At 59.0% G+C, this 23,383-nt stretch overlaps 1 protein-coding gene across 1 annotated transcript; it reads left to right on the top strand.

The window, feature by feature from the left end:
- The first annotated feature begins 4,104 nt into the window (after nucleotides 1–4,104).
- CEP131 (centrosomal protein 131) lies at nucleotides 4,105–20,455 on the top strand. The gene is made up of 26 exons (XM_055575346.1): nucleotides 4,105–4,323; nucleotides 6,766–6,954; nucleotides 7,710–7,819; nucleotides 8,280–8,394; nucleotides 8,693–8,820; nucleotides 9,042–9,158; nucleotides 9,662–9,817; nucleotides 11,066–11,183; nucleotides 11,538–11,654; nucleotides 11,855–12,005; nucleotides 12,529–12,623; nucleotides 13,071–13,253; nucleotides 13,620–13,796; nucleotides 13,875–14,000; nucleotides 14,110–14,235; nucleotides 15,291–15,407; nucleotides 15,835–15,937; nucleotides 16,637–16,838; nucleotides 17,182–17,289; nucleotides 17,377–17,494; nucleotides 17,805–17,879; nucleotides 18,769–18,911; nucleotides 18,988–19,165; nucleotides 19,253–19,449; nucleotides 20,165–20,225; nucleotides 20,304–20,455. The coding sequence occupies exons 2-26, from the start codon at nucleotides 6,781–6,783 to the stop codon at nucleotides 20,376–20,378; spliced, it is 3,270 nt and encodes a 1,089-aa protein (XP_055431321.1). The 5' UTR covers nucleotides 4,105–4,323; nucleotides 6,766–6,780; the 3' UTR covers nucleotides 20,379–20,455.
- Nucleotides 20,456–23,383: the final 2,928 nt, after the last annotated feature.

Here is a 23,383-nt window from a genome sequence, read left to right as displayed (position 1 = left end):
ACTGTTAAGATGTCAATTTTTCCCAAATTGATCTACAGATTTAACATAATTCCCATCTTGATTTTATTTTATTTTATTTTTTTGGTAAATAGAAACTGATCCTAAAAGCTACAATGAAAGTCAAAGCAATTAGAATAGCTAAGGAGGTTTTGAAAAAGCACACAGAGGGCTCACAGCACCTACTTTGAAAACGCTGTCCAGAAGCACTAGTCAGCACTGGGGTGCGTGGAAGTTTAGACACAGATCAGTGGGCCAGTACAGACAATTCAGAAACAGAGCCACAGGGCTATGGGCAGGTGGTTTTCCACAGGTGTCAAGGTAATTCAGTGGAGAAAGGATAGACTTCCAACACATAGTATTGAAACAACTGGAAGAAAAGAATGAACCTTGGCCCCTTCTCGTATCTTACACAGTATTTAAAGTGAGCCATAACCCTAGAAGTTAAACTTCCAGAAGAAAACCTAGCAGAAAATTTTCTGTCCTTGGATTGCTGCTACTGCTAAGTCGCTTCAGTCGTATCCAACTCTGTGCAACCCCATAGACGGCAGCCCACCAGGCTCCCCCGTCCCTGGGATTCTCCAGGCAAGAACACTGGAGTGGGTTGCCATTCTCTTCTCCAGTCCTTGGATTAGGCAAAGGCTTCTATGAGAGAGAAAAGCACAAACTGTAATAGAAAAAACTAGGCATCATCAAAGTTGAAGAACTTTACTTTGAATGACATGAGGACAAAAAGACAAGCCACAGACTGGAGAAGATGTTTGCACATCACAACTCTTGGGAAGGATTTATATCAAGAACATATAAGGAACACTCCAAACTCAATGATAAGACAACCCCCAGTGTACAAAGTGGGTGAAAGATGTGGATGGACACTTTGCCAAAGGAGGTATATGGGTATCGGACAGAGAAGCACACAGTTTCTCAACATTGTTAGGGAAATGCTGTTGAAGACCATGCGGAATACCACTATACACCTATTTTAGTATTTTTTAAGAATATTTTAGTTGCAGCATTCGGTCTCTTCATTGTGTCAAGATCTTTTGATGCAGTGTGTGGATTTAGTTGGCTCCAAGGCCTGTGGGATCTTCCTTGACTAGGGATCAAACCTGTGTCCCCTTCATTGCAAAGAGGATTCTTAACCATTGGACCACCAGGGAAGTCCTGACACCCATTAATATTTATATTAAAAATAATTTAAAAATCCAGTAATACCAAGTGTGAGGCCAAGGGGGATCAAACGGAATTCACAGGCTGCTGGTAAGAATGCAGCATTAACAAAAAGATGCATTGCCTTCGGGAAAAGTTTGGCAGTATCTTAGAAAGTTAAACACCTACCTACCTACCATACAATTCAGCAGTCCCCTCCTAAGTATTTACCCAAGTGACATGAAAACTTAAGTTCATACAAATGTTTAAAAGTGAATGTTTACAACAGTTCCATTCATAATTGCCCCAAACCCGAAACAACCCTTAAGTCCATGGGTTGCTGCGTAATAAAGGATGGTTCACCCACACAGTGGAATACTAGTTAGCAATGAACAAAAGAGGAATAGGGAAGGCTCATGTGACTAAGTGAAGGAAACCGGACTCAAAATGGTACACACCACAGGACTGCATTTCCAAGACTCTGGAAAAGGCAAAACCATAGTGACAGACTGACAGACGACAGGTTGGAGGTGACTGGGACAAGGGGTGGGGAGGATTTGGCTACAAAAAGGCAGCCCATGGTTTGGGGAGGGGAGAGGATGTTCTGTGCCTTGTTTGTGGTGGTAAAACAGCTCTCTGTGTGTGTGCTTAGTTGCTCAGTCAATTCCAACTCAGCGACCGCATGGACTGTAGACGACCAGGCTCCTCTGTCCGTGGGGATTCTCCAGGCAAGAATACAAGTTGCCATTTCCTCCTCCAGGGATCTTCCCTGGGATTGAACCCAGGTCTCCCGCATTGCAGGGGGATTCTTTACCATCTGAGCCACCAGGGAAACCTAAACAGCTCTCTGTGTCGTCAAAACTCAGCTGTACACCCCAAAATATGATTTTTATTGATATAAATTAGAATTTTTTGAAGTAAAAAGAGTATTTGATTTATAAGAATGGGACAAAAATGAGCAATGTGCTATTTGTTATTTTGAAGGGGAAAATGTTCGTGACACCAGAAGCTTCATGGAAGAGAGGGGGCTTTCCTGGTGAAGGGATCACAGATTGGGGGCGTAGCGTGGCTACCGGGTAGCGCTGAGCTGGGTGTGCCAGGTCCACCTGTGCACTGGGAAGGACGCACAGTGTAGGTAGGAAACACGCAGGATGCCAAAGAGGAGTTCCTGCCAGCGGGACAACAGACTGGTTCCAAATAGGAAAAGGAGTACGTCAAGGCTGTATATTGTCACCCTGCTTGTTTAACTTATATGCGGAGTACATCATGAGAAACGCTGGACTGGAAGAAACACAAGCTGGAATCAAGATTGCCGGGAGAAATATCAATAACCTCAGATATGCAGATGACACCACCCTTATGGCAGAAAGTGAAGAGGAACTAAAAAGCCTCTTGATAAAAGTAAAAGTGGAGAGGGAAAAAGTTGGCTTAAAGCTCAACATTCAGAAAACGAAGATCATGGCATCTGGTCCCATCATTTCATGGGAAATAGATGGGGAAACAGTGGAAACAGTATCAGACTTTATTTTTCTGGGCTCCAAAATCACTGCAGATGGTGACTGCAGCCATGAAATTAAAAGACGCTTACTCCTTGGAAGGAAAGTTATGACCAACCTAGATAGCATATTCAAAAGCAGAGACATTACTTTGCCAACAAGGGTCCGTCTAGTTAAGGCTATGGTTTTTCCTGTGGTCATGTATGGAGGTGAGAGTTGGACTGTGAAGAAGGCTGAGCACCGAAGAATTGATGCTTTTGAACTGTGGTGTTGGAGAAGACTCCTGAGGGTCCCTTGAACTGCAAGGAGATCCAACCAGTCCATTCTGAAGGAGATCAGCCTTGGAATTTCTTTGGAAGGAATGATGCTAAAGCTGAAACTCCAGTACTTAGGCCACCTCATGCAAAGAGTTGACTCATTGGAAAAGACTCTGATGCTGGGAGGGATTGGGGGCAGGAGGAGAAGGGGACGACAGAGGATGAGATGGCTGGATGGCATCACTGACTCGATGGATGTGAGTCTCAGTGAACTCCAGCAGTTGGTGATGGACAGGGAGGCCTGGCGTGCTGCGATTCATGGGGTCGCAAAGAGTCGGACACGACTGAATGACTGAACTGAACTGAACTGAACTGCCAGGGGGGACAGTGGTCTGGACGCGAGAAACGATAGGAAACAACCTCCAGGCGGTGGGGGGCGGGCGGTGGGGAGTGGAGGTGGGGGATTAAAACTTCGGAGAAGGAGGCAAAAAAAAAAAAAAAAAAAGGCGGTGGAGGGGAGGATGGTACTGTCAAGACAGGAGAAGAACAGGGAAAAAAAAAAAAAAAAGACAAGGCCGCCACCGCGCGGTCTTGGGTGTAAGGAGGGGAGCAGGCATTAAGGATGAGGGTAGGTGTCAGGGTCGCCCGAGGAAGGGCCCCTATTGACAGGCGGGCCTTCCTGGGACTCGCGGGTCCAGACCCCAAAACGGAGTTTTCAGAGGGTAACTGGACCCAGGTGTCCAGACGAGTCTGGGCAAGGAGGGAGCTCGGGTACCGCGCGAGAGCCCAGGGACCGCGTGGGATCCGCGGGACGGCATGGGAGCTAGGGGGACGACGCGGCCTGGGACTGAGTGGGAGCACGGAAGGCTGGCTGGGCCCACGGTAAGAAGCGCGGAGCTACCCTGCGCGCTCCACGGCCCTTCCCACGCGCCGTCCTTCTCCTCCTCGCCCACCCCTCCTCAGAGGCTCCGCCTAGGGCCCGCCCCACCACAGCCGAGGCCCCGCCTCCCGCGGACATATCCAATCGGCAGCCCGCCGCCACCACAGGCACCACCCCAGCTCCCTGCGGCTCCTCCCACGGTTGAACTTCTCGAAGGACAGCCGAACCACCCAATGAACTCCCGGGACGTCCGGAGTGGGCGGCCGGAGAGCCAATCCAGAAGGGGCGCGGGCAGGAAAGGCGGGCCTCCGTGACGGACGGGGAGGAGGTGCCAGGCTGTTTGGTTGCTAGCTGCCGCCGCTCTCCCGACCGCTTCATTGTCACTGGGCCTCGTAGTCAGCGCCGGGGCCTGGGGGCGCGAGGGCGCGAGGTCCCGAGGTCGTCGGCCCGAAGCCTAGGCTCCCCGTGTCTCCACTTGGAGGGCCCCGCGCATCCCTCACCGTTCGGTCGTTCAGGCCCCGAGTTCCAGGCCCGACTCACGCAGGTGAGGGTCCCTGTGCAGTTGGGGTGGCCCCCGCAGGTGAAGAATCTCCAGGACCGGCGCACAAGGGCTGGCCCACGCAGATGAGGGGATCCTGGCCCGCGCAGGGAGGGGCATCCCGGGCTGTGCAGGTGAGGTGGAACGTGCCGGTGAGTGGGCCTCGTGCCAGTGAGAGGGGGCTCGTGCCAGTGAGGGCGTCCCCGCGCCGGTGAGGTGGTCCTGGGCCCGCCTAGGTGGGGAGGCCAGCGCAGTTGAGGGGGCCTGGCACTCACACAGGTGAAGGGGTCCTCGTAGGTGAGGGGGGTTCTCGTGCAGTTTAGGGTACCCAGACGAGGGGGAAGATGCAGCAGGTAAGAGCCCCTCAGCGCCCCCACACAGGTGAGGAGGGGCTCATGCCCCAGGGCCCGTGAGCTCCTACCGCCTTCCTGGGAGGATGATCTCCCTGCCTTGAGCCAAACCCCAGGGACATGGGGAGTTGCCTGCAGGGAAGCTTCCTGGGGTTCTGGGACAGCTTATCCTGAGAGGTCCAGGTGGAGGCTCTGGACACCACCTTCAGACCCTGGGAGGGACACCTCTGTATGCAAGATGAGGTCTAGTCTGGAGGGTTCCATGGAGAGGTTTTGTTTACCATCCCAGAGCCCCCCACACTCCTTGCTGCTCAAGGGTGCCAGACCCTCGAGTGGGCCCAGTTAGGCTGGGTGTGGCTGGTGCCTGGAAGAGAGGAGGGTGTTAAATTTCACTCACACTACCGGAAACACATACCCAAGGACACTGGCCTAGTGAGTGGCAGGGACAGCCTCTGCCTTCACTCTGGAGAGTAGGGGCCAAAGCCTCTGCTGTGGGTGTTGGGGCTGAAGGAGGCTGCAGTGCTGACCCTGGGTGACGATGGTGTGTGCCCGCTGGCCCACCAGAGTCCTCTATGCCATGGAGGGCCATGCTCATTCCTTTCTGGTCCCTCCTGGTGCCAGCTCATCCCCTCTGGTTACCTGAGCACGTGCCACATGCCAGATTCTGGGGTTGCAGGGTCCCCACCCTCGTGGACCTTACATTCTTACGAGGGCATCAGGCAGTGCACAGACCAACCTGTGTGGGCAGGTGGCCAAGGGAGACAAGTGAAGCAGGATGAGGGAGTGAGGAGTGACAGGGACGGGCAGTCCTCTGAGCTGGGAGGCGGGGGTGCCTCGGGACATCCCAGGGAAGGGTCTCAAGCAGATCGAAGGAGTGAAAGGGAGGCAGTGAGGAGGTCACAGAAAGCAGGGTCAGGTCTGAGGGGCGTTGTTCTCAGTCCAGGTCTGGTGACTTTATTCCTCCTGCCGGAGTGTCCTCCCACCCTGATGTGAGACCTGGCTCAGAAAGATCAGCTAAGGATGCCTTGTGGGGAGAGGCTAGGCTGGTCAGGCAGGGCCAGAGGAGGAGTTGCCGTAGTTTTTCAGTTTGAGGAGATGGAGGCTCAGATGGGGGTTGTGGAGGGAAGGGACTGACGGGAAAGGGGCACCGGCTAGGTGCCTGAGGGGGTGGGGACGGAGGTGAGAGGCGGAAGAGGTCAGGATGAGACTTGAATCTTTGGTCTGAGCCAGTTTCAGAAAACACCCACTGGGGAGGGGCAGCTGGAGGTGGCAGTCAGGAGTCTGTTTGGGTCTGAGGTGCCATGTACTCCATGGTCAGCTAAGCTGGGAACTAGGGGATAAGGGGGTGGTGAGAGGTATGCCTGTGGGAACCGGCCATGCAGAGATGGTGTTTGACGCCAGGAGGCCAGAGGCTGTCCCCTAGGATAGAGGGAAGAGGCCCAGGGCTGAGCAGTCGGATGGGGAAGGGCCAGCAATGTACACTGTGAAAGTGCCACCCTAGGAGGGAAGGAGGGGAACCTCAACACGAGAGTAGATGCTGCCTCCCAGGAGCTCGTGGGTATTCTGGATGGTTCTAAGGAGACAGAGGGAGAGTTCCATGGCCAGATAAGTTAAAGGGCTTTAACAAATCCCAGTTTGAATATCGCCTGTGGGGTGCTCACCACAGGCCAGCCTCATGGCCGCCTTGTCTGAACCTCATGATACCTGTGAGGAGGCACTTTTGAAGGCCCATTTTATAGATGAGGAATATGGGGCCCAGGCAGGTAGAGTACCTGTCACGGGATGAGGGCTCACACCTATGACTTTCAGCAGCCCAGGGTCACCCCCTGCAGTGCCCTTCCAGGGAGGGTCATCTTGACCCCAGGAAACCTCCTTTTGCTGTTAATGCTCAGCATCCTGCTCTGCCACTTGCTTCTGCTCCTGATAAGGAGACAGCCACCGAGCAACAAGGGTGCTGGGCACGGCAGGCCTCTGGGGAGCTGAGTGGCATGCAGACTCGGACCCTCGGCCCTAGGCCCTTACGGCCGAGCTGGAGAGGGCATGCGCACCACCTGGTCCCTCGGAGGACGCCTGCTCACTGCCCTTATTCTCTTCTCAGGGCCACCTGTCCACCATGAAAGGCTCCAGGGCCCTCAGCGGCCCCGAGGGCAGCCTGGAAGGCGTGGACTTGAGTCTGACAGGCCTCCCTCCACCCATGAACCGGCGCCCCAATAGTGCTTCCGCCACCAAGCCCATCACTCGCTCCATCTCCGTGGTCACGGGCAATGAGCCAAGGAGGAAGATGCTGGTGAGTATTAGAGCTGGGTGTCAGGTCTGGGGGCTATTCAGGGCCCCCTGTCTTGGGGTGGCGTCTGACTCCTGGGTAAGCTGCACACCTCAGCAGGCACCTTCATGTCCATTATCCCATTATCCCTGGGGCTATCCGGGGGTAGGAAGGACTCTGGCTTATAGACTAGGGAGCTGACTCACCAAGAGGTCGCTGCTAGGGTCACCTGGCCCCACATAGAGCCTAGATCCTGCCAGCACCAAGTCCTCCATCCCTCCTGTTCCAGTGTGTGATTCCTCTGTGAGATTGATGTGTGGGGAAGGAGGAGCTCCTGGTGGCCTTGGACATACCGTGCAGGGCAGGCAGTCGGTGGCAGGTGGGTAGCCGGACGGCAGCAGGAACTCTGGGACGAGAGCTGCCATGGGGAGTGGACGGCCAGGCTCATTGGTGAGAAGGTGATGAGGAGGAGGGTAGCCTTTGCTGCGGTGCCTGGGCAGGCGTCACGTGCCTCCCCTTGGACCTTCCACCTGCCAGGGGTGAGGCGCTCCCATTTCACATGAGAGGCCGGGGACCTGCCCCGCCTCAGCCGGGCAAACCCAGGGCCCCCACGGTGTTCCCCCACCCACCTGTCACCTGTTCCCCCTGCTCATCTATCTACGTGTGACCCAGGAGAGCCTCTCACTCAATCTGGGTCCAAGCCTGGCCTGGCCCTGAGTGGACTCGCAAGGGTCTGAAACCTCAGCCACACGGTCAGTTGCTTCCCCTCCTTTTTGCAGGAGAACCCAGGGCCCGGAGGCTCCCGGGCCATTAACAACCTTCGCAGATCTAACAGCGCCACGCAGGTCAACCAGCCACAAGCCAACCAGGCATGGCCCAGCCCCCTCAGGTAACCTCTGACCCCCCAGGTACTCCTGTCCTGCTCTCCTGCCTCGGTTAGTCCTTCTCCCAGCCTCACCGGCGTGAGCGCCGGCTGGACAGGGGGGCCAGCGCGGGGCAAGGCAGGCAGGATGAGTCTTGGCCTGTCATTTCCTGCGCAGAGATGTGAATCTCAAGGCTGCCCGCCCCCCACCCCCCACCACCCGCCTGCTCCTCTCCCTTGTCTTTGTTGCACTTTCCCTGGGGCTATCATGGTGGCCACAGGACAGGGTGCAAGCGTCTCTTCCAGGCGTGGTTGTCAGAGCGGGGCTGAGAAGTGATATTTCATGCCGCAAGCTTGGGAGTAGGAGATCCCATCAGTGACCTGGCCCCTCCTGTCCCCTTGTAAGACGAGTTCCCATCTGGATTCCTGGAGCCGGGCTCTCCAGGCCCTGTGACTGACCTTGCTTGCCATCCTCTCTGTGACTCAGGCCGGCAGAGCCCCCAGACTTCCTGACTCTCTTCGAGGGCAGCCCCAGTGGGAGAAAAAGGCCAGCCAGTCTGAGCAAAGCCTCCAGTGAGAAGGGAGCCACGTGGAATGTGCTGGTGAGGCTGCAGCTGAGCTGAGTCGACAGGCCGTCAGGCTGTTTCATTGGGGCTGACGCCTGGTTCCGACTTTGTTCTCACTGCCCTGCAGGATGGGCTGGTGGGGGGCAGGGGGCATCAGTGTTAGTTAGCCGGCTTTGACCACAGTGGTCAGTGTGAGGAGGAGCAAAGACCGTCCCAGCCCCTGGGTCATCTCACAGCTCCCCATGTGTGGGTGAGGCAGTGGGGGCAGGGCAGGGGCCCCGTGTCAGAGGCGCGTGCAGTGGGGTGATGGACTGTTGCCTGTGTGCACTGACAGGACGACCGGCCCAGGGCCTTTACCTTGCCATCCGATGCCCAGAGTCCTGGAGCCCTCGACGTGCCAGTGGGCCCGAGGAGGAGAGAGTGCACGGTGCCCCTGGCCCCCAACTTCACCGCCAACAACAGGTGCATTGGCTGCACCCTCACACCTGGGTTCCACTTGGCCGAACAGCCTGATGGAGCTTCCCTGGGTCCTGAGAAGGGCCCCACCTTTGGGCATGGTGGCCGTGGAGGGGGCCCGGCAGGGACACTGGGACAGTGCCACAAGTGAGCCCTGTCACCAACTGCGTGAATCGGGGGTCCTTTCCAGAGCCTGAAGCCACCCCCACCCCCATCTCTCCCGGCAGGAGCAACAAGGGTGCCGTGGGCAACTGCGTCACCACCATGGTGCACAACCACTACACCCCCTCAGAAAAGGTGCCACCGCCCCCCAAGAGCTCCAACCACACGGCTCCCTCCCTCAAGTAAGGCCCTGGCTGTAGCCTCCCGCAGTCCATGACCTGGGCTGCACAGGCAAGCCCAGGCTCATCTTGATCTGGGGTTCCACTGAGCAAACCACAGCTGCCCCCCAAGTCCCCTGTCCCCATCTGAGACCAAAGCCAAGCAGGACCTTGAGCAGGCTGAGCAGAGCAGCCCCACCCCTAGTCCCTCACCCTCATGTCCAGTGCATAGCATGCTCAGGTCAGGGACGGCCTATGGGTGTTGAGTCACCATCCAGCTCTGGGATCCTGCTGTTTTAAGTATGGAGCCCTTTAACCCTGGGTGCCACCAGATGGGCCCTGGTGGGGGAGTAGGTGACCCTGAGGATGACCAGCATGTCAGAACAGGACCTCACCTGCTCCTGGGGTCCTCAGGCCCTGGGACAAGGCTAAGGCGGCTCCCCGAGCCACAGACAGAGCCGTCCCCCGGGAGCCAGGAGAGGGGGCCGTGTTAGGCGGCCGTGAATCTTTCTCCCCCTCCCGGTCAGCAACATCATCAAGGCAGCCACGGATGAGGGCGAGGGCAGCAGCCTCGGGAAGCCGCAGAAGAATGTGGCCCGCAGCAACCACGTGGTCCAGAATAACTCGGGGGGTACCACCGGCCTGCTCAGACGGAAGGAGGTGACCGAGGAGGAGGCTGAGAGGTGACCACCCCCGGGGCTGGGAGGAGGCCTGAGGTGCCAGGGAGAGAAATGTCCACTCAAGAATTGTTTTAAGATGATGCAGGCTGAAAAGACCACATGTTGTACAGTTCTCTTTATACAAAGCATCAACAAAAGCAGATCTGCAGAATCAGAAAGTAGAGCAGTGGCTGGCTGGGGCCAGAGGAGTGCAGAGGGGGTCTTTTAAGGATCAGTGGAAACATTCTAGAACTGGATCATGCCAGTGGTCATACAGCTCTCTAAATTTACTAAAAATCATTGAATTGTATATTCCAAATGGGTAAGTTTTATAAGTATATAATCACTTCAGTAAACTGCCAAGTAAAAAAACATTAAACAGAAGGAAGATAAAAAACTGCAAAGGTCAGAACACTGATGGGGCTGCCCCTGGAATCTGGCCCCCAGGGAGGGCGGGATGTGGGCGCAGTGGGATCTTCTGCTGTGGCTGCAGGTCTGTGACATGCTTGGTCAGAGCCTGGGCTCTGGGAGCCTCACCTGGCTGAGCAGTCATCACGGCTGTCCCAACAGAGCTCAGAACCGGGCCCTGGAAATGGGTGAGCGGGAGGAGCTGGGCAGGGCCCGGGTGTCCCCACTGGGACACCCCTCTGGGTGCATGTCCCACGGCCGGTGACCGCTCACATCCTGTATGGTCCATTAGCACCTTTGCCAAGTGAATCGACAAGGGGTCCCGAGAACCCAGATGAAGGCTTTGGGTTTAACCTGCTTTACTGAGTAAAATGTACATGCAACAGGATGCCCCTCTTAGGGCGCAGGTTTATGAACTCAATGCGTGTGTAGTCGGAACGACATCACCCCCTACCCCAGGATCCCCTCACGCACCCTCACCCAGCCCCTCCTGGCCAAGACCCTGGCCACACCAGCCTGTCCCCTCTAGTTTGCTTTCCCCGGTGGGCCATGCCTGGAGCCCCGGCCTGTGGCCCCCGTGCTCAGCCTGCAGGGCCTCTGAATTGCTGCTCTTTGTCTCTGAGCAGTGTCACCGTGAGGAGCACACAGCGTTCGCCCACAGGTGGTGGTGGGCCTCTGGGTTCCTTTCGGTTTCTATTGATCATGAATAGTCTGTGGGGATGAGCTTTTCCATTTCCCTGAGGAACGCTGGCACTTGAAGAAGGGCTGCGTGCGCCGCTGCTTCTCTGCCCGCCGGGCCTCCTGGAGACCCGGGGAGGGAGGCTGTGACTCAGCCGCCTCCATCCTGACCCCGCTGTCTGGCAGGTTCATCCACCAGGTGAACCAGGCCGCTGTCACCATCCAGCGCTGGTACCGACACCAGGTGCAACGGCGCCGAGCCGGAGCTGCCCGCCTGGAGCGCCTGCTGGCATCCAAGCGAGAGGTCAGTGTGGGTGTGAGAGCCACACCCCGAGGGGTGGGCGTGAATCCCAGGGGTCCTGCTGTGTACGGCAGGGTTTCTGACCAGTGGGCTTGAACCTAGAATTGCCCCGTGAGTCCACTTCATCTAGGGGGTCAGCTTCCTCCCTCCCAAATTGCTCGGTCACAGGACCTGGGTGCCGGGTCACCCCTGCTGAAACGTGGGGTGGGTTTCTGGCTGGGAGGCAAAGCCATTTTCCATCTGCAGGAGCCGCTGACCACCTGAGAGAGGGGGGCTTGTCCTCTGTGGGGCAGGGAAATGGCAGGATGGGGCCACCCCATCTCTCCAGTCAAATCCACTGTGGCTTGGCTTCTGCAGGGGCAGCGGCAGCGGCTGGGAGAGGGGTCCCTCCTGGACCAACACCAACAGAAAGAGGCAGCTAGGAGGAAGGCCAGGGAGGAGAAGGCGCGCCAGGCCCGGAGGGCAGCCATCCAAGTGAGGGGGTGGCCTGAGCCACGTGGGGAGCCTGGCACTGAGGGAGGACCCTCTGTGCCAAGACCACTTGTGCTCCTGGGGGCCCCGCTGCCGCCTTCCCCCAGTCCCTGGGCACGGGGCCTTGGGCAGTGTGATTCGGGGAGGATGAGGGCTGGCCCTTTCCCCTGGCCCCAGCTGCTCACAGGGGCTCCCCACGACAGGAACTGCAGCAGAAGCGAGCCCAGAAATCAGGCAATGCTGACCTTGGGCCGCTGAAGGGGATGGGGGAGACGGAGAAGCCCCAGCCCACCCAGGAGCCAGCCATGAGGCCGGGGAGCACCACTCAGCAGACCCGCAAGGCCAATAACACTGGTGAGCAGGGCTGAGAGCCCAGAGGCTGCCCTGCCACCCACCTGCCACTGCCTCCGGCTCTGTGTGTGGGCACCCCGATATGGTGACTCCCCCCGGAGTTATCCCTAAAAGCAGATGCCCCCTGCGCAGACCTCCCCATCCTTCCCCATCCCTCTCCCTCAGGGAGGCTCCTGGCTAAGAAGGTACAGCCTCTGCCAACGTCTCTTGGTGCCCTATGCCACTGCCCCATTGGCAGCTTCCACTCATGAATGAGGGGCACTGCTCTCAGCAGACACCAGGCCCTGCTCCTCCACTCCTGTCCCAGTTACTCTGGACCTGGACACAGGGTCCTTTCAGAGCAGCTGCACCAACTCTGTGACCTCTCACTCCAGAAGGTCAGGGCTCCCTAGTGTCCCCACTGCTCCATGAGGTCCACCGTGGCGTGTGCTGTCCCAGGCCTGCCTTCCCCGTGCCTGGCTTCTTCCCAAGGGCTCCTCCATGTCTGCAGCCCCCTGGTGGGCTGACGCTGTGTTCTGTTGTGCAGGGGCCAGCTTCCACACCGCAGGCTTGGAGGACGCCGGCCAGCCTGCCCTCGGCTCGTCCCCAGAGGCCCGGCAGCTCTCAGAGGACAAGCCTCAGGTCTCAGCACAGCCCTTCCCACCCTGCCTGCCTGCCTTCGGCTCTGGGGTGCATCGGTGCCGGGGTGGTTGGCACCTACCCCTTTGCTGCCCCTCCCTGGCTGTGGGGTCACTCACACCAGGAAAGGCCACCCAGGATGGGTCTTGTCAATCCAGCAGAAGGCTGGGGTCTCAATGGCTGCTCTGGAATCTCTCTGGGTATTCATGGATGCTGGGGTGGCACCACTACAGGCCCATAGAAAAGAGCTGGAAGCTCAGGTTAGGCATTCGCCAAAGCCTCCAGCCTCTGGAGACCCCTCCCACCAAGCCACCCTTTTTGTTTTCCTGGAGGTGGGGCGGGGCAGGTCGAGTTTAGTCCACATGGCTGGGCAGGCACGTGCTCACGTGGAGAAAGCTTCACCCTTCTGTTCTCTGGTGGTCTCTGCCTCTAACGGCCCATCTACTGCAGGATGCCAGCCTCCAGGACGTGCCTGGTGAGGGCCTGGAGGGCATGGGCCGAGCTGGGAGCAGGGCCAAGTCAAAGGCAACCCTGGACGAGCTGCTGGACACGCTGAAGCTGCTGGAGCAGGAACCTGAACCGCTGCCCTGCCCCCGGGCCTACCACAAGGACAAATATGCCTGGACTGACGAGGTGACCACGGGCCCTGGCACTGCCCATTCAGGTCCCAGGGGTGCTTTGGGGGCCAGGGAAGTCCACCAGGCTCCTCTCTGCTCTAGTAAGGATGCTAACGAGGGCCAGATGGGACCTGATTGAATCTCCCCAGTTATCCCAGGGCTCACTAAGTGTTAGGACCCTCAGAAGAACCCAGGGGTGGAAGTGGGGTGAGTACTGCCTCTCTGCCAGTGGTACCCCCTGCCAGGGTCTGGGGAGCTTGAGAGGCCCTCCCTCCAAACCAGGCCTTCCTCTACCCCAGGGGACCCTGAGCAGCTTCTGGAAGGCCGACCCAGAGTCCTCAACTGTCCAAACGGCCCCTAACACTGCACCCCTCCTACGCAGGAGGACGATGCCAGCTCCCTGACAGCGGACAACCTGGAGAAATTTGGGAAGCTGAGTGCAGCTGCTGGCCCCCCTGAGGATGGGACCCTGCTTTCAGAGGCCAAGCTGCAGAGCATCATGAACTTCCTGGATGAGATGGAGAAGTCTGGGCAGGGCCGGCCAGCCTCAGCCCCTCAGGTGTGGAAGGGGTCTCCGGGGGCGACAGCAGGCCATTAGCGGGTGACCATGGCCTGCCTGACACAGCCACGTTCGCAGGGGCCCATGCCGGAGGAGGGGCTGGGGCGCCTGGAGCCTGCGTCTGAGGTCAGCACATCAGTGATGCGACTGCAGCTGGAGGTGGAGGAGAAGAAGCAGGCGATGGTGCTGCTGCAGAGGGCGCTGGTAACGTCCCCATCAGCACTGCATCTGTCCCCAGGGCCCCAGCCGGAGCAAGCCCCTGGCCTGACCCTTGAGGGCCTCGCCTCCGTCTCTTCTCCCGCACCCGCTACAGGCACAGCAGCGAGACCTCACCTTCCGGCGGGTCAAAGAGACGGAGAGGGAGCTGGGCCGGCAGCTGCGGCAGCAGAAGGAGCACTACGAGGCCACCATACAGCGGCACCTGTCCTTCATCGACCAGGTGGCACTGCCTGGGAGGCGGGGCTCAGCACGGTGGTCAGGAGGAGGACGGGACTGGGTTCCAGACCAGCTTAGGCTTGGTGGAAATTTCTGGACCCACAGGCCTCCCCTGTGGGCCTCCTTCTCTCTCTGTAGAAACAGACAGCAGCTCCCTCTGTGGAGACCAGGGCTGGTCCAACACACACCAGCCCCACAGTGCTGCCCCCCCCGCCCCCCCAGTGATGCTCTCCACGGCCATAACCCTCCCCCGACACATGGCCATGCTCCTTGACCCAGCATGGTGGGCAGGCAGCAGAAGCGGGTGGGCAGAGAACGTCCAAGGTGGGGTCCAGCCCTGTGGGGTCAGTCAGGACCAGTTGGTCCTCTGGGGGCCTGGGGACACACCCAGCAGGACAGACTCTGAACTTTCTTGTGCATTTGGACTCTCCTGGGGAGGCCACCCCTCGTCTGTGGGGGCTGGCGGGGCAGCCAGAGCTCCCCTGACGGTGGTGGAAGCTTCACGCCCACCCTGTGCTCAGCTGAGCTCCCGTCGGGTCCTTTTCTGAGGAAAACTCTGTGTGAGGGGTCTGTGGAGAGACGACAGAGCCCAGAGGAACCAAGTGGCCTCCGGTGACCATTAGCTACACTCTGCTTGGTGGCCATAGGTGTCGGCAAATCAGGGGTCTGCCTGGAGTCCTCAACGAGGCTGGGTGCTGTCCTGGGGGCTTCGTGGAGACATCTTGGCAGGCAGTGGGCAGGCCCTTCTCCACAGGCCAGGTGACGGGGTTGACAGAATGACCCCCGTTCCAGAAAGCTCCTGGTGTGGCCATAGTCGGGGCCTTGTAGCCAAGGCACTGTCACTGTCCGAGCGCTGCTGACACCAGCCAGGTCCCAGGGGATCGAGGCTTGGGCAGCTGTCGCCCTTGTCCACGTGTGTGCTCCCCAGGACTCAGGATCCTCCCTCAGAGCAGGGGGCAAAGCAAGGCTCAGGATTTGGTGTGCGGGCCTCCTGGGTGAGGGGAGGCTGGGCCTCCTGGCCTCACAGGGCAGCAGCCTCACCTCCACCCCTGGTCGCAGCTGATCGAAGACAAGAAGGCTCTGGGAGAGAAGTGCGAGGCCCTGGTGGCTGAGCTGAAGCTGGGGGACCAGAGGCGCAAGGACAGGGAGGCCCAGCTGCAGGAGCAGCATGAGCTGGTGAGCCCTTTGCCCTCCCACCACCTGGCCCAGGCCTGGAGGCCCTGTGGGAGGGACCCCAGGACAGGCGGCCCCCGGCACCTCATTCCTTGGCCTCCGAGCTGCTTTCCCAAAGCTTGGCAAGTGGCCGACCCTGGGGTGGGGGCTGAGGGACTTTGGAGACTCCTCCTGTGTCACAGGTAAGGAGGTATAGTTCAGAGGTGGTGACCGGGGACCTACCACAGCGCTGGTCTTTGGTCAGAGGGACCCCACTAACTCCTCCCAGCTTTCATCAGACAAGGACTGCAGTCCCTGGTGCCTCCTGCTTTGTCCACGGTCACTGTTGAAAGGCTGCCTCCTGAAACCCATGGGCAGCCGGGAGCAGGGTGTCTTTGCATCCTCCCGCTTCCTACAGCTCCTCTGTTGACTCCTGTTTCCTTGTTGATAGGAGATTAAGAAACTCAAAGAACTCATGAGCGCCACGGAGAAAGTCCGCAGAGAGAAGTGGATCAATGAGAAAACCCGGAAGATCAAGGAGATCACGGTCAAAGGTAGGGGCCGTTGTGCTGGGAGCCACCACATGGGCGGGACAGTCATGGGGTCTCGAGTAAGGACAGTAGGTCCAGTCGCACATGTGGCACAGAGACTTCCTAGGAAGCAGTGAGACCCAGGGATGGGCCCCACTGGTTCGAGGCTGGGAGGAGCAGGGGAGGCTGGTGGCACACGAGCTTGGCCACAGACCAGCGTCCTGACACAGGGCCCCGTCCAGGTTGGGGGCCTGGGCTCCCTTTGATGGGTCTTCTTGCCTCCTCCAGCTTCCAGGGGAGTGAGTCGGGTGGGGTGGGGTGGGGGGGTGGTCTGGGTCGGGGGAGGATGGCTGCTTGTCTCCCACTCATAGAACCCTCAAAGGACTGGTGGGACAGCCCCAACTGTGCCTGCCCACCCCTGGCCCTCCTGCCCACGACACCCTCCTCTGCAGTGACCCCTTCTTCCAGGGAGACTCTGTAGGCCAGAGCACCAAGGGGGGAGCCTCAGTGCGGTGGGCAGGGAGTGGCGCTGTGGGCATTGGTGGGCTCAGTTGTGCTTTGGGCTGGAGCCCCTGGAGGGGGTCTTCTGGCTGGTCCGCAGCCCTGGTGTCCCAGTGGGCAGAGGTCAGTGGTCCCACACAGTTCAGGCGGGCGCGGGGCGGGGCCCCTGCAGTGCAGTGGTGGACAGAGGTCCCGCAGCATAGTACTCCCTCCAACCCCCAGGCCTGGAGCCTGAGATCCAGAAGCTGATCGCAAAGCACAAGCAGGAGGTAAAGAAGCTCAAGGGTCTGCATGCGACAGAGCTGCTGCAGGCAGAGGAGCGCGCGGCACAGCACTACGGCCGGCAGGCGGAGGAGCTCCGCGAGCACCTGGAGCGGGAGAAGGAGGCGCTGGGCCGGCAGGAGTGGGAGCGAGCCCAGCAGCGGTGGGGGTCCCAGGGACACTGGTGGGGGAGCGAGGCCTGGTGTGTGCACAGACTCCCAGAGTGAACAGCACCTGCTCCCTGGCGGCCTCCCTCCAGGGTCAGAGAAATCTGGGGCGGGGGGCGGGGCAGTTAGTGCAGGACACCGAGGGGCAGGACAGCTGTAGCTGTACTGGGCAGTTCAGTTCCTAGGATGCGCTCTGGGGGGCGGCTGGGATGGACGGCGCGGGGGCCACTGCTGGGTTCTGAGTTTTTCCTGGCTGCGCCTGCCCTGGGCCCCTGTGGTGTGAGGTGCTCCTGTGTCCGCCCCACCCCCGACCCCTGCCAATGAGTCCTGCGTCCACAGCTTCGAGCAGCACCTGGAGCAGGAGCAGCGGGCCCTGCAGCAGCAGCGACGGCGGCTCTACAACGAGGTTGCGGAGGAGAAGGAGCGGCTGGGCCAGCAGGCCGCCAGGTACTGCGGGGCGGGGCCTAGCCCTGCCCATCCCGGCCCTGCCCAGCCGCATCTAGCCTCCCAGAACTGACCCCTGCTCACCTGCAGGCAGCGGGCAGAGCTGGATGAGCTGAGGCGGCAGCTAGAGGAGAGCAGCTCGGCAGGGGGCCGGGCCCTGAGGGCCGAGTTTGAGAAGGGGAAAGAGGAGCAGGAGCGCAGGCACCAGGTCAGCCCCGCCCCCGCCCCCGCCCCCGGACCAGGCCCCGCCCCCAGCCCCTCCGCATCCCTCTGGGCCTGCCTAGCAGGAAAGCACCCACCAGGGGTGGAGGAGGGCAACCGCCGGGACCAGCGTCCCACCTGCCAGGGTAGCAGCTGCTTGAAGCACTGTGCCGAACCTGGTTTCACACTAGGGATCTCCCCAGCCAGCTCCCCACAAACCCTCAGCTTGACCTCAGGCCCATCCAGGCCCTGGCAGACCCAGCTCTGGGTGGGGAGCGGCCAGGCAAGGCTGCTGTCACACTGTCGCCTGCCCCCAGATGGAACTGAAAGCCCTGAAGGACCAGCTGGAGGTGGAGAGACAGATGTGGGAAGCCAACTCCGCCAAGAAGGAGGTGGGAGGCGGGTGAGGCCGGGACAGGGTGGGGGCTTCCTTCCCTCTCCCCTCCTGCCCAGACTCAAAGCAGGCCTGTAGGCCCTACATCGGTGGGGCCATACCCTTGGGCAGGTATGGGTTCTGGCTGCCTGGGGTTGGCGGTGTGATTCTGGCCATAATTGAGTGAACTTCTAGCTGGGCATGGGAGAGACTGGGGGGCTGGAGTGGACCCCAGAGGATGGTGGTGGATGTTCCTCACCCTCCCCTTGCCCAGGTGACTGTTCTGAAAGTTGACAGGCTGACCCGCAACCAGTGTGAGGGGCCCACTTGAGAGCAGGTCTCCCCTTATTTTCTCATGCCAATGTCCAGATAGGCTGTGGCACCATGCTCTCCTGTCCTAAAAGGAGGTGGTGGTGGAGAGGCACACAGGGGCCACACGAGCCATCAGCTAGGGGACAAAGCCTGAGTGTGGCCCAGTGACCACCCTGTCCCCTTCCCACAGCCACGCATGGAGGGGTTCTCGTGTATGTGGGATACGTTCCCAGACTTGGCTGAGTCAGAGGGTGTGGTGTGTTCAGCTAGATGGGATTTCCAGGTCACCTTCCAAGAGGCTGCCCCATTGACGCTCTCATTCCCGGGTGGGGGCCCCCGGCCACGTGGGTGCCCCACCCTGCCCTCAGCAGCCAGATGAGGTCCCTTCTTTTATCAGGATCAGTTTGGCAGAAGACACGGTCTCTGAGTGGGAGAAGAACTAGGCTGTGCTGACGGTTCCCACTCAGGCCCCTGCTGGGTCCCATGCCGGGTCCTGATCACAGGGCATGGCCCTCACCCCTGAGGACAGGTGAGGTCCTCAGCATCCTCCGCCACCCTCAGCCAGCTCCCCCAGGCCCCCTGTGCCTCCCCTGCAGGAAGCATGGTTGCTGAACCGAGAACGGGAGCTAAAGGAGGAGATCCGGAAAGGCCGGGACAAGGAGATTGAGCTGGTTATCCACCGGCTGGAGGCTGACATGACACAGGCCAGGGAGGAGAGCGAACGGGCCGCGGAGAACCGGTGAGGCCCCAAGAAGCCCAGAGCAAGGCCCAGAGATGGGCCACAGGGCTGCCCCTGACCCAGCTTCTCCCAACAGGGTCAAGCGCCTCCGGGATAAGTATGAGGCGGAGCTCTCAGAGCTGGAGCAGTCGGAGCGGAAGCTCCAGGAGCGGTGTGCGGAACTAAAGGGGCGCCTCGGGGAGGCCGAAGGGGAGAACGTGCGTCTGCAGGGCCTGGTTCGACAGAAGGAAAAGGAGCTGGTGGACGTGAAGGCGGTGAGCAGGTGGATCAGGCACCTGAGCCCTGGCCCCCAGCCCCCGCCATCCACTCACACTGTCCCTGTCGTCCCCCATGTCCCTCAGGTGAATGAGCAGCTGACTGGTGAGCGCAGCAGCCTTGCCCAGGTCCTTCGCCAGGAGTTCGCCGACCGGCTGGCAACATCCGAGGAGGAGAACCGGCAGATCAAGGCCGAGCTGGCTGAGCTGCGGGCCCATCAGCGGCTGGAGCTGGAGCAGCTCACACGGGAGAAGCAAGCGGAGCTGGAGGAGGTTCATGGGAGGTGGGCTCCTGGGTTGACAGGGGTCCTGGGGAGCACAGGGCTGGGGAAGGCAGGCAGGACCCTGTGGCTCCAAAGAGGATGCTGGGCCAAGGACGGTGAACGGCTGCACTCCCTCCTTCCCGCTGATGCGGAATGCGTCCATCAGCCGCAGCCAGGGGCTCCCTGCTTGAGGCTCGGTTGTCCTCTCTGTGTGATGCTGGCCCCAGGGCCTGGGAGGAAGCCGGCCATCCCAAACCAGGGCAGGTGCCCCACCTATGGGTGTCCAGAGAGGAGCTCCCTGGCCCTTGGCCCCTTGGGACTGGGTGGAGTGGGTGCTGTGCAAATAGGCTGACCCCCTCCTCCCCTCCCCACCAGCGATCCCTTAGTCCTTCCCAGGTCTCTGGTCTCTCACCCCTGCTCCATGGGTGCTCTTTGAGGCAGGCATGTGGTGGAGGCTTCCTGGCCTCCTCTCAGCAGGGAGCCCTTCCCAAAGGGCGTGGCTTCACGTGGGGTCAGCTGTGGGGTCACAGATCTGTTGTCAGCTCCTCCAGGCTGCGCAGTGCCCAGTCAGCAGGACTGGGATGGGCCGGAACGGACAGTGGCTCCTCCTGGTCTTTGGTGGGAGTGGGGCGGGGGTGGAGACCTCCCACCACCCACCCTGGCGCGCTCAGCTACAGGCTGGCCTGGGGGTCTGGCTCGGCCACTGCACTGAAGCACCCCATGCGCTCCCCCGCAGGGTGAAGATGGCCCTGGCAAAGAAGGAGGAGGCTGTGAGCAGCCTCCGGAAGCAGCACCAGGTGGGTCCCCGCGGCGGGCCTGCCTGAGGGGTGGGGCGGGGTGGCCCTGGCCTGACCAGGGCGCACCGGGTGCTGCAGGCTGCGATGAAGCGTGCTGACCACCTGGAGGAGCTGCTGGAGCAGTGCAGGCGGCCATTTCCGAGTGCCAAGTGACCACCGGCTGCCACAGGCTGCGGCTACCCTGCGGGACACTGAGGCTGTGTGGGAACAGTAAAGAGGTGTCTTTTAATACTTTGTGTGACCCTGACTCGTCTCTCCTGGTCTGGGGCCTGGAGTGGTGGGGATGGAGGCTCCTCGAGGCCAGGTGTGGGATACCCAGCCCAGCTTTGCTCTCGATCTGTGCCCCCACCCCGACGTTTCCTGCCTGGCCCTGCAGTTCCCCAGCTCGGGCCCTCGACCCAAGCAGAGGGAATGGCCCGCTGTTCCGGCCGGGGCCTGGACGGGCCCTGTGACACTTGTGCCCCCTTGCTGCACCCCCCACCCACAGGGAAGGCACTCTGAGCCCCTCCCCAACCCTCGCACAGGCTGCTGTTCTTGCTTTCATGGCTAGAAAACCAGCCAGCCTCCCTGAGGCCCTGTCCTTCCTTCCCCCAGTCAGGACACTCCCTGGAGGTGTGACAGCCTGGAGCCCTGAACCAGCCTTGCCCTGAGAAGGGTAGAGACCTATCCTGGAAGGGCTGGGCAAGGGGGCTAGAGGGCAGCAAAAGGGAGGCTCCTCTGGGGACTCACCTCCCCCTCCCTCCTGCCAGGCACTCTGTCACTGCAACTGCCCTGGCCGAGGGCGCTAGACCAGGCCACTGGCGAGAGCTGGCACTTGTGGGGTTGCAGGGGCTGGCCCTGGTGGAGGTGGTGCCCCTCCTGCACTCTCAGAAGGTCCTGGGGGTTGGGCTCTCACTGGCATGGGTCCTGGCAGCAGTCACTCTCAGTCTTGACAGCCACAAGGGCAGAGCCAGACTCCCCACGGGCCTGAAGGAGCTCACAGGAGCATTGACCTGAGGGCCCTCCTGGCACCCCTGTCCCTGCCTTGGGGTGTCGGGGCCCCAGTTTCCTCATCTGCACAGGACGGCTGCTTCCTTACTTCGTGCCAGAGCTGATTGCTCGCAGAACCTGGGGCTGGAGCCAGATGCAGCCGTGAAAGAGCAGGGCCGCCCTGGGCCCGGCCCTTCCTGGCTTCAGATGCTGGGCCTGCCCCCTCCCCAACAAGCGGCCACACAGGCAGAGGGAGCTGGCTGCTTGCTGGTCTCCATGCCGGGGGCCCTGGGGACTGGGCAGGGACCAGCTCTGGGAGAATCAGCCTGTTCTGACATACTTTTGGGTCCTCTAATCCTCCCCCAAAATGTAGTTTTAGCTGAAGCTGTTATTGGGAGTTGCTAGGGGGAGACAGCTGTAAATTACTAAACTACAGTATTTTTGCAAGCGAGGTTTTCAGCACAAGGGAAGACAGACACTTGGGGGTGGCTTTCAGAGAGAGTTGGTGGGACAGGGGGCTGGCTTTCTTGACAGCCAGAGAAGCAGCCAGGAAACGGACAGTGGTGGCTTTCCTATGAGGAAGATGGTGCCTGACTCCCCGCATTCTGATTTACAGCTTTTCATTCATCTGTTCATTTGTTTGTTCATCCATCCATTCATTTTTCTGTTCAGAGAACAGGCTGGGTGCCCTTCTGTACCAATTTCTGCATCTTACACTCTCTCACCTCTTTAGTTCAGTTCAGTTCAGTCACTCAGTCGTGTCCGACTCTTTGCAACCCCATGAATCGCAGCACGCCAGGCCTCCCTGTCCATCACCAACTCTTGGAGTTCACTCAAACTCATGTCCATCGAGTCGGTGATGCTATCCAGCCATCTCATCCTCTGTCATTCCCTTCTCCTCCTGCCCCCAATCCCTCCCAGCATCAGGGTCTTTTCCAATGAGTCAACTCTTCGCATGAGGTGGCCAAAGTATTGGAGTTTCAGCTTTAGCATCAGTCCTTCCAATGAACACCCAGGACTAATCTCCTTTAGGATGGACTGGTTGGATCTCCTTGCAGTCCAAGGGACTCTCAAGAGTCTTCTCCAACACCACAGTTCAAAAACATCAATTCTTTGGAGCTCAGCTTTCTTCACAGTCCAACTCTCACATCCATACATGACCACTGGAAAAACCATAGCCTTGACTAGATGGACCTTTGTTGGCAAAGTAATGTCTCTGCTTTTCAATGCACTATCTAGGTTGGTCATAACTTTCCTTCCAAGGAGCAGCATCTTCCAACTTCATGGTTGCAATCACCATCTGCAGTGATTTTGGAGCCCCCAAAAATAAAAGTCTGACACTGTTTCCACTGTTTCCCCATCTATTTCCCATGAAGTGATGGGACCAGGTGCCATGATCTTCGTTTTCTGAATGTTGAGCTTTAAGCCAACTTTTTCACTCTCCTCTTTCACTTTCATCAAGAGGCTTTTTAGTTCCTCTTCACTTTCTGCCATAAGGGTGGTGTCATCTGCATATCTGAGGTTATTGATACTTCTTCTGGCAATCTTGATTCCAGCTTGTGCTTCTTCCAGCCCAGTGTTTCTCATGATGTACTCTGCATATAAGTTAAATAAGCAGGGTGACAATATACAGCCTTGACATACTCCTTTTCCTATTTGGAACCAGTCTATTGTTCCATGTCCAGTTCTAACTGTTGCTTCCTGATCTGCATATAGGTTTCTCAAGAGGCAGGTCAGGTGGTCTGGTATTCCCATCTCTTTCAGAATTTTCCACAGTTTATTGTGATCCACACAGTCAAAGGCTTTGGCATAGTCAATAAAGCAGAAATAGATGTTTTTCTGGAACTCTTGCTTTTTCCATGATCCAGCGGATGTTGGCAATTTGATCTCTGGTTCCTCTGCCTTTTCTAAAACCAGCTTGAACACCTGGAAGTGCATGGTTCACGTACTGCTGAAGCCTGGCTTGGAAAATCTTGAGCATTACTTTACTAGTGTATGAGATGAGTGCAATTGTGTGGTAGTTTGAGCATTCTTTGGCATTGCCTTTCTTTGGGATTGGAATGAAAACTGACCTTTTCCAGTCCTATGGCCACTGCTGTTCCAAACTTGCTGGCATATTGAGTGCAGCACTTTCAGCATCATCTTTCAGGATTTGAAATAGCTCAACTGGAATTCCATCACCTCCACTA

Source organism: Bubalus kerabau, chromosome 4 (assembly GCF_029407905.1).
Source record: "Bubalus kerabau isolate K-KA32 ecotype Philippines breed swamp buffalo chromosome 4, PCC_UOA_SB_1v2, whole genome shotgun sequence".
NCBI lineage: Eukaryota > Metazoa > Chordata > Mammalia > Artiodactyla > Bovidae > Bubalus > Bubalus kerabau.
This window is presented reverse-complemented; position numbering and strand designations above follow the sequence as displayed.

Excerpts from the sequence above, each read along its gene's own strand:
- CEP131 (XM_055575346.1), top strand. The coding sequence starts at position 6,781 with ATGAAAGGCTCCAGGGCCCTCAGCGGCCCCGAGGGCAGCCTGGAAGGC. Across the intron at positions 13,797-13,874 it reads GGCCAGCCTCAGCCCCTCAG|GGGCCCATGCCGGAGGAGGG; the intron begins GTGTGGAAGGGG and ends CCACGTTCGCAG. Across the intron at positions 19,450-20,164 it reads CTGGAGGAGGTTCATGGGAG|GGTGAAGATGGCCCTGGCAA; the intron begins GTGGGCTCCTGG and ends GCTCCCCCGCAG.